This window comes from Eufriesea mexicana, unplaced genomic scaffold, assembly GCF_001483705.2.
Source record: "Eufriesea mexicana isolate 0111107269 unplaced genomic scaffold, ASM148370v2 scaffold994, whole genome shotgun sequence".
In the NCBI taxonomy this organism is placed as follows: domain Eukaryota; kingdom Metazoa; phylum Arthropoda; class Insecta; order Hymenoptera; family Apidae; genus Eufriesea; species Eufriesea mexicana.
Genome location: NW_016909129.1, coordinates 427,394 through 444,410, shown reverse-complemented (window position 1 = coordinate 444,410; position 17,017 = coordinate 427,394). Strand labels below are relative to the sequence as shown.

The 17,017-nt window shown below is 39.5% G+C and overlaps 2 protein-coding genes across 5 annotated transcripts; one reads left to right on the top strand and one right to left on the bottom strand.

Moving 5' to 3' along the window:
- Positions 1-2,120: 2,120 nt before the first annotated feature.
- Positions 2,121-15,708, bottom strand: ck (unconventional myosin-VIIa ck). Of its 3 annotated transcripts, none has more exons than XM_017899847.1 (21): positions 15,667-15,708; positions 13,217-13,263; positions 10,447-10,560; positions 10,141-10,287; positions 9,863-10,047; positions 9,626-9,747; positions 9,306-9,562; positions 9,064-9,229; positions 8,857-8,987; positions 5,587-8,739; positions 5,239-5,483; positions 4,776-5,136; positions 4,555-4,673; positions 4,075-4,471; positions 3,803-3,985; positions 3,505-3,706; positions 3,306-3,434; positions 3,100-3,196; positions 2,921-3,018; positions 2,669-2,838; positions 2,121-2,584 (listed from the first exon to the last, which is right to left on the bottom strand). In XM_017899847.1, the coding sequence occupies exons 2-21, from the start codon at positions 13,232-13,234 to the stop codon at positions 2,378-2,380; spliced, it is 6,501 nt and encodes a 2,166-aa protein (XP_017755336.1). In that variant the 5' UTR covers positions 13,235-13,263; positions 15,667-15,708; the 3' UTR covers positions 2,121-2,377. The 3 variants fall into 3 exon arrangements, with proteins under 3 accessions (XP_017755336.1, XP_017755333.1, XP_017755335.1); XM_017899844.1 differs by lacking the exon at positions 15,667-15,708 and adding an exon at positions 15,325-15,558; XM_017899846.1 differs by lacking the exon at positions 15,667-15,708 and adding an exon at positions 14,406-14,443.
- On the top strand, positions 12,162-15,632 carry LOC108547357 (uncharacterized). Of its 2 annotated transcripts, none has more exons than XM_017899848.1 (4): positions 12,162-12,669; positions 12,768-12,800; positions 13,336-13,505; positions 15,557-15,632. In XM_017899848.1, exons 1-3 carry the CDS (start codon positions 12,375-12,377, stop codon positions 13,371-13,373), a joined length of 366 nt encoding a protein of 121 aa, XP_017755337.1. In that variant the 5' UTR covers positions 12,162-12,374; the 3' UTR covers positions 13,374-13,505; positions 15,557-15,632. The 2 variants fall into 2 exon arrangements, with proteins under 2 accessions (XP_017755337.1, XP_017755338.1); XM_017899849.1 differs by having other exon boundaries at positions 15,564-15,601.
- Positions 15,709-17,017: the final 1,309 nt, after the last annotated feature.

Below are 17,017 nucleotides of genomic sequence, written 5' to 3'. Positions count from 1 at the left end.
AAGGGGGGGGGGGGGGGGGGGGGGGGGGGGGGGGGGGGATAAACTCGAAAATTTGTTCGTTCGTTCAACGCCAAAATAAAACACGTTATTACATCCCTCCGTTATATTGGACTAGCCAACGAAATTTAACGGTTTAGACCGTGCAATTGCATATCAATTGCTGGAAGTGGTTGTATATTTCTCGTCGATTACTGCTGATTTGTTCTTGAAACATCGGTCTCGTTATCGAAGAAGTCTTGTTTGAAATTAACCGTGAAATCAGAAATATCGCACTGCATGCGATATATAGCATATATGTACATGAATAGTTTTTAGCGTGCTCTGGCTGACATTTTTTACATTTATAAAAATTTTAGAATTGAACAGTTTTCGAAACATTTGTTTTCATTTTGTCAAGAAAGTTAGGTAATTCGCGAATATCGACCAAGATGCGAGATAAATTGTGCACGAGGCAAATGTCGAACGAATATTCAAAGAGAAGGGAAAATCCAAAGTCAGAAATCATGTTGTACGAATCAACTGATGTTTCTCATCAATTATATCATTTTTATTCTATCATAGTGTTCTGAATATTTTGAATATTTCAAATGATTTCGATACTTCACGTGGTACACTGATACGATATTTATTAAACGTTGTAATCGCATTTGCCTCGTAACACACAACTCGTGTAATACTTTGGACAAACGATCACGTTAATTTTGTGAAGCTATTTATACGATACAGAACATGGGAGAAAAGAATCGTTAATATCCTGTTGTAATCGTAGTGCACTAGTTTGGTTGATTTTGTGCGCTAACAAACTATCATGATTTTATCTTACCGACGGTTATTTATTTTTGTAACTTGTATTATTTCGTCAATGAAATCTTCAATTGCTTTTTTAACATAGAGCAAATGTTATGCACGCTTTCTATTAATCTCACTGACTATAGATATCTTGATTTTTCCATCGAAATTCTTGATATCCACAGAGACGACAATATGCTTGTTCGCGCGAAAATACAATATGTATCGGTGCATTTTAAAGGGTGACACAAAAAAAAAAAATTTCTAAGTATATACGTTTTTATGCCTCTCTATGTTTTACAATAAATTGGAAAGATTTATATAATAAAGTCTTTACTCTATGACCTATACATTATTTCCAAGTCCCAAGATTCGGAGATAGAGATACATAATTGTAACGATTGTGCTATTAAACATTCACGACGAATGTATTAGAAAAAGAAATGTTGCACCCAAGGAAGGATTGCACGTCTCTTTATATTTAATCAGGAAACTGATTAATTAGAAATATTAGTAGAAGTAGCGAAATTTTGTTAATATGCAAACTAAAATTTATCAGCTATGAACAGTTCGTTTCTTGACTCCTTGACTTGGTCGAATCAGTACAGGATTTTTTCGCTAGATACCATCGAATATAATTATTTGCAGCAGGAAGCGAGATAGCATCGCTTTGGGAATTGTCTTCCTGAAGAGATCCATTGTAAAAGAGGAATGTCGGTACATGTATACCATGGGAATTTACCCACGATTAAAATTTGCACCAAGTACCTGAAGAACACGATTATCTTTATTCACAGTAATAAATTGCGAGTTAATAATAATTACATCCTTACACGTATCAGTGGACGGATAATCATTGAGTAATCATCATGATTCATTACATTGAAAAACTATTGTAAGTATACGTTCAAACGTAAGTTCTTAATTTTTTATTAATATTTCGTGGATATGGAATAATATTTCCGGTCACACATAATATTAGTTATGCATAATTTTTTCTTTGTTTTGAAACAATAAAGTACGTTTGAACGTTAAGTTTACTCATTATATCTCCTACATATTAAAACAATATTTTACAAAATTATATGAAAATCTTATTTGTAAATAAATCATATACAAATTTTTTTGACTAATTACTTGTGTACACGTGCACTATGATCCCCTTTATGTTCTCAGTCGTTGCAACAATTGTGACGATGAATATGTAACGGTAACGCGAATATATATAACACAGATATATATATATAATAAAAATTTTATAACAAAAACATATGTGTAAAACGTTCCTTATTATATGAAATTTGTTGTTATTGTGCTGATCAACACTCTTGATGTAAAAAATTGCATTTTTCGCGCGTACCTATAGTTACAGAAATTATTGTTATATCGAGATAAATTACCGTATAAATTAATTTTTCCGTAGAAATCAAAAGTGATGAGCATTGTAAAATGAAAATTTTTAATTACAATCGTCGAACTGTTTGATGTTTCTTTCTCCTTTATATTTCACAACTTTATTCTGCCATTTTGCGCACGTTTAATTTTACGAATAACAACGACGAATCAACATGGTCGAATACGAGTGCATTTAATTTATCCGTATCGTACGTTGTTTATTCATATTTGTGAGCATTAACGAAATATACGAAGTTAAAAGATCGTCCATTTTATATCCGAGAGAAGTTTCACATAGTAATTTCGAACCGCGGACTAAATTTCCAATCGTCATATGAAAATAAGTATTACCGGATGACCAATTTGAGATTCTGGTAAAAGGATGTGTTATTAGTATGTCCTAGAAACATAAATATTCGTGGTAAATATTTTATTAATTACAATTTCTAAGTAAATAAAGATAAAAAATAGTTCGTTTACTTACTTTCGTTTGCGGATGTATGAGGCTTACACCGTGCTTATTTATAGCAATTAACAACAATTCTGGATAATTTGGTTCTGTACTTTGTTTAACTTCGAAAAACGCTGAACCAAAGGTTGGCCATCGATAAACAATTTTCAAAAATGTTATTTTGGCATCTTCTGGGCTCATACCTATTTGAAAGTATTTACTTTGTACTTTCGCACTGCTTAAATTTAGATAATATGCTAAAACATGATTAAAACAGTATCTTACCGGCATCTTGATTGTACGCTGCTATTATAGATCTTTTCCAGTCATTGGAGCTTTGTACCTTTACTAAATCTCCGGGTATAAGTTCCCTTAACATTTGCCTAGAGAAATCCATATTACGTTACTTTTTTAAATATATGTTTGTACGCACAGATTACTGTACATACTGTATATTCACTTACGGAATCGCTTGAAGTTCCTGTTTACTCTCGCCAAAACGGACTCTGTATACCAATGCTGCTAATCTCGATGCTTCTTCTTTAGTACATTTATGATATCCTATAGAGAGAAGAATATGATACGTATAATCGCACAAAATGATCGAACAAATAATAATATTGAATGAGTCCAATTGCAAATCATCAGAGAAACGAAACCTAGTTTTTACCTCTTAATAATTTAGGAAGCTCTTGGTGAAAGTGGAAAATAAGGTCTGCATTTCTATCTTTTCCAGGAACAGTGTTGGTCCATAGTTTCTTCATAAAAAACACTTGATACGTAAACTGGGGTGATACACCTAAGCAAAACAAACAAACCTTTTGATAATTGCATTGCACTTTTGTTTATGAAAAATCATAAAGATATACCATCTCGAGATGGACGAGCTTTCCTTATCCAATCCGTCAAATGTCGAACAAAATCAAAAAAAAAATCGCCTTCTGGAACTGAAATGACCTTGTCCGCGATCTTTACAAACAGACTGAATCCTTCTGCAGATCTTAAATTCAGTCTTTGCGCGATGTTCTGGCAAAAATCTTTCGCTCTTGTTGATGAATCCACTTCGAATGCCTGTGTATAAAACAAGTTAAGAAATAATCGTTGCGTGTCCAATACTTATTCGTAGAACGAATAAAATTAAATAATTGTTGCTTAAAGAATACGCACTTCGTCCGTATCATCGGGGAAATAAACTTTATGAAATATTTGGGTTGTTTTGTGTTGTATAGCTTCGACTTCTACTTGGTGCGGAGGATACTTTCTCTGACCGTTACGTAAAGTTTTTTGTAACCTCTGTAGAGAGTCTTGAGATATGGGATGCCGTCTTGTACGTAAAAAAAGAGTTAGTTCCTATCAATGGGCAGAAATAGGCATGAATTGAACGAATATATTTCACTGACGGTATCTGTTACGAATATCATTTGAACACGATTTTCTACCTTCAAAAGACTTTGGCTGCAAGTGAAGAGACCAGTGGCGAGCCACATTAGCTCCCAACCACGCTCTTCGCTTACACGGTTCCGATTATCGGTTAGTTGCTTCATGATTTGACAATAAATTTCGTCTCGAAGAATTTCATTCTTTAATGGCCCATCAAAAATGAGATCGGTGTACTCGTTGCCAATTCGCGGTCTTTTAGTTGGCAGATCACCCATGTATTTTAATATAGCGTTGAAAGCAAAACACGCTTCTTCTGCTAATTCTTCTTTGGATATCAATTTTTTTAAGAGAGGCTGTTTGATAGGATCTCTAGAATGATGCCACAACTCATCAGTGTGGCCGCGTCTCGCTGTCGTCAGGGTCAACGCCTTCGACATTGTCCTCTTTGGTGGTGTCCTGTAATAAGTAAAACGTCTATTTTGTTATTTCTTGATCACGCGCATAAAATGTTTGTTATGCATTTAGTAGCAGACACTTACCGAAAATGATCGATAGCGTATTCTAAGAGAGTGTGAGGTTTGTCACGAGATTCTACTCCGTTCACTTGCTGCGGATATAATTTTCGGCCATTTTCCGTTCCTTCGATACTGAATAAGGACTGAAAAAAGAATCGATTATCGGGCTAAATTCGTTTATGTAAGTAAAATGACAGGTTACAACGGAATGACAATATCGCGCAGAAAAGATATGCTAATATTACCAAGATATCGGTTGGAGGTTTTGTCAGCGAAGGCAAAACATAAACTGTTTCGGCTGGAAAATCGCCTTTTTCGCCAGTTCTTTCACACGTGCCAATGCACCATCCCGAATTAAGGACAGTTTCGCCGGTACTTTCATCCTCCAGAATAATAAGATCCCCCTTTTGAAATGTCAAGAACGACGAACCTTCGCCGGGTGCTTTGTAATCTTGCAAAGCAATAACGTATTTACTACGCTTCTTCAAACCTTCTAAAAAGTATACCACTAGATCGCGAATATCTTCGGCGTTGGGGCTTTGGAAAGTAAACTCTTCTCCTCGCACCGTTGATAAGTTAAAGGTTTGCGTGAACATTTTATTCGTTCTGAAAATCACAATGAAGTCAAAAAGATAAAACGAAAAGAGAAAATTATGAGATGTAGCAGGTGTAACGGAGATACATGTGTCTGTTAAAAGCTACACGTACTTTTGACTAGACACGGTGGTGATTTCGGGAAACGACAATTCGAGAAGTACTTGTTCTTGATCGTCTACGACATACACTCCGGTCCAATTCACGGCTATGATAACGTCGTTCTTCGGCAAATTTGGGCCGGAATTTCTATATGCTTCGTAGAAGCGAGAAAAGAGCAATGGCCATTTAAATTTGGCATAGCCGACGATATCTTCTTTAACGCGTAAAGCAGGTACCTTTTCCTTTAAATAATAACTCTGTAAAAAGAAATGTTCCGTCATTGTTGATAAAAAAAAAAAGTCTACATACGTGCAAATTAAAATATATGCAAAGACATCGAGATTTTTTCAGAGCTATCACCTTCTTATACGCTTGTAGAACAAGATGTCCCCATCTGTCGATCGCCTTGTCGATACCTGTCAGGCAGTAATCCGGAATGTAATTTGGCAAAAGAGTATACAGCCTGTCAACGTTCATGTCAGTGTGATATTCGATGTAGTATTGTTGAGCGGCGATCATCGCTAAATCTTCTTCTTTATCACAACGATACTCCCCGAATTTCACCCCTCTAACCACCTGTTGGTAAATTAAATTGGTAGCAACTTGGTCTTCGGTTGGTTCGTGCCAAGGCGCGAATATTTCTTTCCTAAAGAACAACCTCCACGGAGCGTTTCGTTCTTGAGCACCTTGTTCCTTGGCATACTGCTCACACTGAGAGATGGCGTCCATTACGTGATCTCCACCGCTACCCAGCGAAGATACTTTATCAAATAACGCGATATAAAGGGAGAAGCCGAACTGATCGCGCAATGATATCTTATCAGACAGCTGATTGCACAGCTCCCTGGCCGTGGTTGCGGAATCAGCGAGTAACGTCTTAGTGTTACCGTCCATAAATGTAATTGGTAACATGATTGGCTTCTTCGACTTTGTCGCTTGAAGTTCCAACCAACTCGGTGGTTGATTACGAGTTCCGTTATTGAAGGTTCTCTTTAGCCGATCCTCGCAATACGGCGCGTATCCAGGTGGTCCTTCCCTGATGAATGCACGTAAATAATTGACAAACTTCTCAGACGGTGCGAAACACCCCACGCATAATGAAAGCAAGATCCAACCGCGAGCGTGTGACGACTTGGAAGGATTGTTCGTCAGTTGTTTACATATTTGACAGTATATTTCGTCCCTTAGTTCCGCGCGTAGTATTCCGTGACCGATAATGAAATGAAGTTTCTCAAGATTCGAAGTGGGCCTCGCTTCCAACCAGGACTGATAGCTATCTGCCGTGTATTCATCCTCTTGCAACTTTCGCCTTACATCTTCGCCCAATTTATTTTTCCGTTTTAACGTCAATGAGACCAGCTTGTGTCTTATCGAGCGCGGTTTCTGCCTGAGAAAAGTCTCCGGATCTACGCCCATCATTTGAGCCTCTTGAAACTCTTTGCTTCGTATAAAATTACGACCAAGCGTCGCTGTCACCTTTGACATGACCGATGTCGTGTCCCTGTCCATAGTATGAAATCTGGGCTCAGGTAAGTCCCCGGTGAAACGGAGAATCGTAATCCATAATGCTTGTGCAGCCAGTTGATCTCCTTGTGTGTGCAAAGGCAACAGTGGATGTTTTAATGGCTTTCTCGAATACTGATGCGTGATGTTTCCTTGGAAATAGGTTGCCGCGAATTTTTGAAACTTGAACTCAGACAAATCTTCCTCATCCTCCGATGCTGTCTGAACAGGACTGATGATCTCCTGTTGATCCGCCTTTGGAGCCGGTAGATCGTTGAACACAGAAGTTTCCCTGGCAGGAGTGGGAGCTTCGCTACTTGAATCCGGCAGAAAATCAAACATCGCTTCGACCAATTTGCTATCGTCGACCGGTTCATCCTGTTTTTTTGCAGCATCATTTATGAGATTCTTTTTTATCTCCATTCTCCGCCGATCTTCTAGCTCCATCTCTATTTCTTTTCTTTCCAACTCTTGCATTCGTTCTCTGTAGTTTTGCTCGGCGATTTCTTTCGCTCGTTTATTTCCTTGATCCTTTAATTCTCGCTCTTCCTTCTTTCGCAGCCTCAACGCCTCGACATGCAACCGATATTCGTACTTAATCTTTTTGTAGCGTCTTTGTGCGATCAATCTTCGAACGTGAGCTTGTATCTTAACAATTGCCCACAATTTCTTTTGATACATTTTACGAACCAAATAGCCCCTAGCTCGAGCCTGAAGAGCGACTATGTGTCCTCTGAGATGCCTAAATCTGTGCGATAACACTCGTGATCTGATTAGCGCTTGAAGTCGCATATAACCGATACGCATACGTTTATATCTTTGCCGTTGTGCATAACCCCTCCAATACTTTTGAACAACCGTTGCGGCGGCTCTCATACGAAGAAACCTTCTTCTGTAAACCCAACCACGTATGTTACGTTGAAGTATTAGAATCTTTCGCGTCAGAACGCGATCACGCTCCTGCTCTAAGAACAAGTCATGAGCGTCTTTTAGAAACACCTTCGTGTGTCCGAGTTGATAATCGGATCTTCCTAACACTATGTGACAGATTTTCGACGTAACCGCGCGACAGTCGACTTTATGTGCTGGAGGTATACCGGGAATCAGAAATCGATATCTTTCAACAAATTCCGGAAAGGAGTGTCTAATCGGATAACCTGCTCTACGAATTCGAATCGTTTCCATCATTCCGGAGTATCTCAATTGTCGACAGCAGAGACCTCTGTCAAACATCATCGGTTTCTTGTATTCATTCGGTTTTATGCACCTGATGAAAAAAGGCTGACAACTGCACAACGTTTTCATTAGAGAATCTAATGACTTTTTGAACTGAGTGGACAATGTAGGTGCTCTTTTTCTGGTTTCCGATCCCATACCTATATCCTCGGCGAAACATGCTTGGAGAAACTTGTTCGATGATATATGAATTAGTTGCAACAAATCAGCACTGAACGTATCTCTGTTCTTCTCGAGAAAGCTCCTAGTATCATAGAACACGACACCGGCGAAGTGATTTAAGCCGAAAGAGGTATTGATATCTGATTTTGGTTTCAAATAATTTCGATGGGTTCCATGAGTTTTGTGTATCTTAGCTAACATGGTTTGGTCCGTGCCTTTGGGAAATTTTGATTCTTCATCGATTAAAGCCATGATATTCAGCTGTTTGATAGCTATTAAATCGAGTGCATCTTGATTGTCGACGAACTCGATGTGCTGCCAGTTAATACCTTCGTGATTGTATTCTTCTTGTTCGAGCTTAAATATATGTTGTACGAAAAATTGTTGTAGATTTTCGTTGGCATAATTGATGCAAAATTGTTCAAAACTATTGTGACTGAAATTTTCAAAGCCGAATATATCCAATACACCGATAGCGCTTCTTGATGTATTCTTGGGCCTATAAATTGCTTCGTTTATCTTTTTCACGATATGCACGAACAAACGTCCGTATATACCCTTAACGAACGCATCTCTGATATCCACCGATTGATCCCTGGACAACGTGGAAACCTGCGCACACATTACGATTTAGATTAGTTGAGAAATATTTTTCTCTGATTACCGCAGTAACATTTCGTGTTTATCGTCCTGTATATCGGAACGTAACGCGAATTATTCCTTACTTACAACAGTCTCACCGTGAGCGAATATCGTTTTGCGGGTAAGAGCATCAATCAAAGACTGAACAGGTACGCCCAGCAGATGCGCTACCCTCTGAACGTTTGTTTGTTCTGGAATTTCAGTAGCGTCCAAATTATCTGAAAGGGTAAATGTGCATTTGTACTAGTAGAAATAATGAGGCTTGAATAATGAGGCTTGAATAATGAGGCTTACCTACGACAGTAGCTCTATACTTGACATTTCCCATGTGTAATAGGGCAGCAAGCAACTTAAGTATCTCCCATATCTCTGCGTCGGAAAACAACAGAACCTTCATTGCTGATCTGATGTCGGCAAACTCTGCAGCGTCGTCTCGACCTTCGCACGTGATACTACCTCCCTGAGCAGCGGAAACGACCAACGACAAATTGGATAACGCAATTGTTTTGCTTACATGAATGTAATTAAAACGTTACCCCTGTTAAATATTTGTACGAAGAGGCATCTTCCAGTTCCAACTTTTGCTTCTCTTCTTTCGATAGACCAGCCAGCATACAATAAAATACATGATAATTTCGCTCGTCCAGACTTTGCGAGACTATACGCGATTTCTCCAGCAAGTATTGCTCGATTTTCGCTCCTTCTATTACCCCTTGTTCGTTGAAGTGAATGTCGATATACTTTCCAAAACGAGACGAATTGTCGTTTCGTACGGTTTTAGCATTACCGAATGCTATGAAGCGAAAGCATCGGGTTAATAACATTAATCTTTGTTTAACATTTGAGAATGGCTTACCTTCCAAGATGGGATTCGCTTCCAAAATTTGCTGTTCGATCCAAGAATGCTTGCCGCTAATCGCTGCCAAATATTGCAAAATTAGTTTCGTACTTTCCGTTTTGCCGGCTCCGCTTTCGCCGCTAAGACACAAATATTCGTGGATATGACAAACCATTTCTAGATAGAAAAGTATAGGAAAAGAAGAGAGCCGCCCGAAGTATTTAACGGTGAAGAAGAAAGCTGCGAGATCAATACCTGATCACTATGCACTGATCTTGACCATATCGATTCATATGCGCGTAACTATTGTCTCCGATGGCGAATATATGTGGTGGCAGCTCTCCGATTTTGCGATCCTTGTACAGTTTGATTTGTTCCGCGGTATAAATAGGCAATATCTGATACGGATTCACAGCCACTAGAATGGAACCCGTGTAGGTCTGTGCAAAAAGCGATAGCTTAAGATATTACGACCGTTTGGGTATAACAGCTATACAGCTCGAGGATGCTACCGCAGAATCAGGATCGCTTACGTATATGAGATTCTCGTTGTAGCGGATCAACAAATTCCTTAGAATGCCCGCTTCATGGAGGTCTCCTAAGCTGATCATATCTTCTACACCTTGCACAGAAGTGGCATGCATCGCCTTTATTCGCCTTTCCGGAGTTAGCCATTGTTCCTGGAAATTTTAGTGTTTATTACTAAAACGTAATCAGTATTTTCTTAATTATCGGTGTCGTATATTTGCATGTAAATTTGTCGATGAACAATAGAAACGAGCAAGAACTTTTTAATGAGTTGAGAAATTCGGTAGACGCGGAAAGTAGGTAACGATTACCTTGTTATCGTCGTCTTTCACTTGAATACGTCTACCTTCTGCAGAAATTACTCGTGCTCCGATCGCAACGTCAAATTCTCTCCCTGAGATTGGTTCGATCCATATGTAATCTCCCTGCAAAGTAATTTCTTTTATCAGTAATTTATGTCTTTTATTTTGGACTGGTCGCGAATATAATGACGCTTACGCGCGAACTTTCAAATAATATCCAATAAATGTCATCAACGAACGTGCCGTTTTCTTTTTCTCTCTCCTTTTCCTCTTATTCTTCGCTTTATGGTTAAATCTGTATTAGCATTCGTGATTGCGAAGGATCGAGTTTCGAGCGGCTGAAAACGTCGCGCGCAACATAGTCAAATGTTAACAGTACGAATAAAGACAATAAAAGCACCGAGTAAAAGTTCGTTTCTGACAGTCAAATTTTTCTAGTCGTAGTAGCGCAACCACTGCACGATAGAAGGAAAAACTAAAGCCGAGAGAGATCATGAATTTCTTTACGCGGTTGATATTTAAACAAGCTCGATCTAAACGTAATCGTGACATCCGAAACTTACTATGAGAATTCGTGGCTCGTACCACGAGCACTAGTTTTTACGATGGATCGATTAGATCGAGGCGCATCAAAGTCCTCGTTCGTTTTGAACCTGAACGTTTCTGCCGCTGATTCGTTCGATACCATAATGTAATTAGGCAAGCAAACGGGTAGGTATTATTCCGGCTTCCGGTGACACGGTTTTATGCACAGCACGACGTGATCGATCGCCCTTTGAGCTTTCATTTTATATAGTCCAGCGAACGACAAGTCTTGGCGAGCTGTACTACTATGTCGATTCCCGTCAAGTAAACTCATTAAACGTGTCGGCTGGCAAAGCTCTTTCCGATTCTTTCATTATATCGGCGTTTGTTCGAACGAAAACTATCGAACAAATATCGGTCGGACTCATTGGTTAACGTGCGCCAAATTTCCACGAGACTTATGCGCTTATACAGTTCCGCGTGTAACCGTTTGCATCGCTGGTCCGTGGCTGCCCTCCGCGCATCCATGCATCCGTTTTGGTGCGTTTATACGGGCATCGCGCAGCCATTCTCAAACCGTGACTTCTTCTCCCGATACCGAGAGAACGTTAATTTCGTGTTACATGCAACTGCGGTACAGCAGAGCCACGTTATCCCTCGAAAACGTGCGATTTACAGCTCGTTTCGTCAGAGCGATTCGTCCATGTTCGGACAACGCAATGGTCCGGTATAGAACGCAGTATAGTCGCAAAACTACGTGCGTACTGGGATGAAAGAAAATTTGAGAACCTCTAAACTAGCCCATGCTCTACAGATACATACATCTATATGAACGCACAGACTGTGCCTGATATTCGTATACGTTCCGATTGTCGGAAGAGCTTGTCCATTCGTTACCTCGAAACGAACCTTCGTTCAATTTAACTCCTCTTTTGCCAGCCGATTTTACTTTCGGCTGTCTATGACTACAAAAAACTTTGAATCGCGTTTCTTCTGATATCCTGCAAACAGCTTGTAATCGCGTAACTCTTGTAATCGTACGGCGGAAAATTTTCGAACATCGTTTTCTTTCGCGATTACGGTACCCCGACACCCTGAAGTCGCGAAACGTTGATTCTCGATCGGAGAAGGGTCGATCGACAAAGTCGAGTTACAGCGGATGGTAAGATATATAGATGACCACGTATGAGTGACGGGCGCGTGCGTGCTCGGGCACAGGGAAGGAATAGAATACGATCGAGGGTACAAACGCGTGTCCGGTAAAACGATTCGCGTCCCGTTATACGACGGCTGGTTTGCTCGCGCGAAATGCTAAGCCGCTGTTCAGGGCATATACGAAGTGACGAAGGACCGTTAACTATGCCTAATTAACCGACCATTCGTCTCGTTTCGTGTTACGGCAACGTCTCGCGATGTGGCGCTGTCCTGCACCAACTACGCCCACCGATTGGTGGTGCATCGAATCTTTTTTCGGGAACGTCAGATGGCAAGACGATTTGCGAACAAGAAATACGCATCACGATGAACGTATGAAGCAGCATCCCGATTTTCACTCAAGGTATACACATTCTACTCGTATCGGATGGACCTACGAGGGAAAACAACGACGATACGGAAGGATTGAAACAGCGATCTTTCTTCGATCGACTTTTCTCATCGAAATATCGTGTTTAAACGAATGTCAACGGACAATATGGCGTATCGAAGGTAAACTGGTCGATTTTGTATTCACGATAGAAAAAGGTATTGTTGTACCGAGAGGTGTACAATTTCGTAATTATCCGGGAATTGTTCGGCTTTTTCAGATGATCACAGTCGGAACATCGACAATTATTCACGTAAGCTACGAGTGTTGGTTGAATATCGTTAAATGAATACGTCAACTCTTAATTTCGTTCGCACGACTAACTGTCGATTTATAGGGGAATAAGGATAATCAACGATAAGCGGAAGGTTGAAACGTTGCTTCGATGCAAAGAGAATCGCCGTGTATTCTTCGAGCATGACTTTTCATGCGAAGAAAGAATCTGGAGACGGTCGATCTCCGTCATTTTCACTTGTCACAGATTCCTACTGACCGTCTTCGAAGAACGCGACGAAGAAAGCGGTAATATAATGGTGTGAACGCCGCGTATAGATCATCGTTCAATTTTCTTCTTCCCCGGTCTTGCGTATTCGATACATTGATTTTTACTAATCGACCAGAACAGAGAAGAAAATGCGTGAAATGACAAGCTGTTGCGATAATACTTACCCGCGTGACGATGACCATCTCTCAAGTCGTGGTTGTCGGCACTCCGCCTGAAAGAAAACAAAACTTTCTTCTTTCTCTCGTTCTCTTTTTATTTCTGTTTTTGTGCACTCGTGTTGCAGAACGAAAAGGGAGACAACTCGAGTACGATATCGGCTAGACGTCGTACAACGTATTATCGATAACATTTTAGATAATACGAGAAACGCACGAATGTCTGCAGAGAAATGGGAATTCCAACGACGGGATGGCTGCACCCGAGTCGCCGTATAGCAGCTGAGAGTCTATGTCGGTAAGATTCGTACCCTCTTACGTGAATCTATTCGGAGAAAAATCGTTCCAACGTGCGATGATGATGTCCGGCTGATCACCGTTACAGTGGAAGCAGCACAAGCATAAACCTGTTCGCAAAAGTGGGTTAGGCAGTTTCTGCTGCTACCACTGAGCCGTACACCTTTCGAGAACATCCATCGAGGATTCTCGCCAAGAGATTGATCTTTCTTCTCTTATCGAACAACTCTGGCGATTTATTTTCCCCGTAACGATACGATATACCAAAGGAAACCAATCGGACCGAATCAAATTGCATTGTACATAGAGAATGATATCGAATAAAATCGAGCCGAAGAAAGTTGAACCTTCGAGTTTATAAACTCGACGAAAAGTATCGATTGAATACAACAAAATTGCAGTTCACGCGTCGCTAGTATCGACTTGGTTCGACAAAAGGCGTGGATGAATTTGTTTCGATTATACTCGCACGAATAACTCCTGGGTCGACGAACCGTTCGGCGTTTCTTACTTTTTCTTCTTCTTTTCTTTCATTTCCGTCTTTGTTCGTGGTAAATCAATTCTGCGTATAAAAAATCGAAGAAAATACATATATCTCAAAGAACGCGAATATAAATAAAGGAAAAGGTGCGAGAAGTTGGTCCGACGTTCTCCCTTGAACTTGAAGGATGGAACGCGCGAAAAGGAGTCGCAGTCGTTGACTTTGAAAATATCCGGAGAACGGCCAGCGGCGTATGCACTGCCTACGGGTACGGGAGACTTTAATGGGCGATCGAACGACACGCGTACGATTGTGCGTCGCGCGTTCCGAACCATCACGATTTTATTCGAAGCTAGTGAAAACAAAAAATTCCCGATTCCAATACGTTGCAGCAGAGGTGAATCAAACGATTCCACGAACCTTCTTACACAACTCGGATTCGCACTTCCTAATAGTGCAACAACACTGAAATCCTACCTCCCGTTTACCCGCCACGCTCGTTTGAGCTTTGGCTCCTTACGTCACAATCGCTTTCCACGTGTGCATCTTCGCGCTATCCTATTTCTTTTCGTGTTTTTTAAGTCTTCTTTTTCTTTTCCTTTCCTAGTATTATCTGATCTGGGAAACAAGCGTTCAATAAATCTCGAAAATAAGCTATTTTCTAACATCGTTTCCCATGTTTCCTTGCACTGATTACACTAACCGAATCCCGAGGAAAGACACGCGAATTTAATATTTCATCGATACCGGGGAAAACGATTCAAATCGACAATGGAACGTATCGAACGTATAATAGGATACATACGCGATCTTTTAGTAAACATTTTAAGATCCAACGCGTACGAGATATTATTACTTTTATCCGAATCTGTCTTATCTCGTTTACTTATTATCGCGCTTTAAAGTTCACGATACATGTACGCGTAGCAGTTCCAATTACGCGAATCATGGATATTTGATTCTTCTTTTAATCCTTCTAACAGTCTTATCTATTTCGTATATCGTTTATGGGCAAATAATTTATATGCACGTGGACTATTGAAGAGTAAATGGTGATAGAAATTTGTTAGATATTCCAAGATTCGACGTATATCAATGTCTGTTTCAAATGTTGTAGTAATACGGTAATAAAATGACGTATAACGTGTATTGTTTCCGTTTTATCTAAAGACAAAAAAAAAGGACGCGATTCCTTAGCGATGTCAGAATTTCGTTTCCAACAAGATATCGTCTTTCAGCGAACAATTGTGTCGTTCTGAATCGTATATTATTTACTTGCAATAAACGGAGGTCGATCTCGTGTAAACGTTCTCGAGGGAACGAATAAATTCAAACATACCTTATGCGAGTAACGAGAAACACGACGAAAGTGGCTACACGATGTCGGCACACTCCATTAAGAAGCACTGCACTGCACTTTGAACGCGATGTAAAGCGCGCTTTTCATGTCCGACGTGACTAGAGAAGCTCGTCGAAGCTTAGCGCTTAGAAAAGACGACGAACATGAAAAAAGAAAAGCTTACGGATTGCACTATAAAATGGGACACGAAAAGTAACAATAGTTGTTTCAGAGAATAGGCCACGACGGTGACCGGCACGTTAACTCGTCCACTCGGGGAGCTTCGGTTCGAATCGGGTGTGCCAGGTGGAAGCAAGCAACTGAAAGAGGTGGAAAAACTACCTTCCGCTAAACCACGATCGGCTTCGGCTTCGACTTCGGCTATGAGACACCCCACCAATCGCCATACGTTACTAGTCACTCTACTCTACCATCGAATCGGTTTTTCGACAATTCTTTAACATTTAATTTAACTTCAAAGATCTTCGTATGTTCTTCGATTCTTCCTTTATTTTGTCTCGATCGTGACGTCATTCGCTATAATGTGAACCCATGCATGTATACATATACATACTTGCCAACCTGTTGCGTTATGATTCGATGCCGACTATGATTTTCTTTACTCTTCATCGAATCATCTTCTTACCGATCGAGAAGCGTGTTCCCTCTATATAACCTCAGCAGTGGATGGCGCCAAAATCGATTCGAGATGGCAAAAATTATCAAATACGCATTTCCTTTTTTGTTTTATCTATCTACTTATTCATTCGAATAATACGTTATGCACACGATACATGGACAAACGAATCGTTTACATTGAAAATATATTTTCATTTCATACGAATTTTACATGAATGTTATACATACATATATTGCAATATCTATAATTTTTAACATATACGTTAATGTGTAAAGTACTGAAAACTTCTGCAATAATAATAACATCGACGATACTATGCACGTTGCAAATTAACAGTTTCATAAAAGTGTCTCTATCTGGAAAATACGACCTTTCTCTCGCAACAAGAATGATGCGTTTATATGTACCAATGATTTATGTTTCACGAGTATGTCAAACAATTCTGTACTAAAATTATAATAAAATGTTAAGTAGTTACTGATGATGCATATCTTAACAGCAATGGCAAATTTATTGCTAAGCACACGATAAAAACAATTTTGATTTTGATTACGCATAAATTAGTTAATCGATCGATTCCTTTTGATATACGATGGAACACACCGAATACTGTAAATTATATTCTAAACTCAAAAACTTCCTATCATTCGATGTAACGAAGCAATGATAGATTCTACAACTACATTTGGAGTATTGCTTCTTAATAGATATATACATGTATGTTTAAAATGATCAACACATGGCTCGTGTATTGCATAATAATTGCTGATCGTGTAGTAGGAAAGTATATTTTTTCGCATAGTACACGAAAATTAATTCAAGAACAGTTAGATTTCGTGAGTTAACAGTAGTTAACATTGTAGAAAATATTAATGTCACTATGACTTTATTTATGACTGTATAAATGCTTTAAAAAATATACAGCGTAACTGTATTAAAAGAAAAGACGAATCCAATATATATATGCTTAGATTGCATTCATATATAGATTCAACGTGCTCCGATAATAAATGTAATTTCTCTCTTCACAACTGCATTTGTCATTGTAGGGAA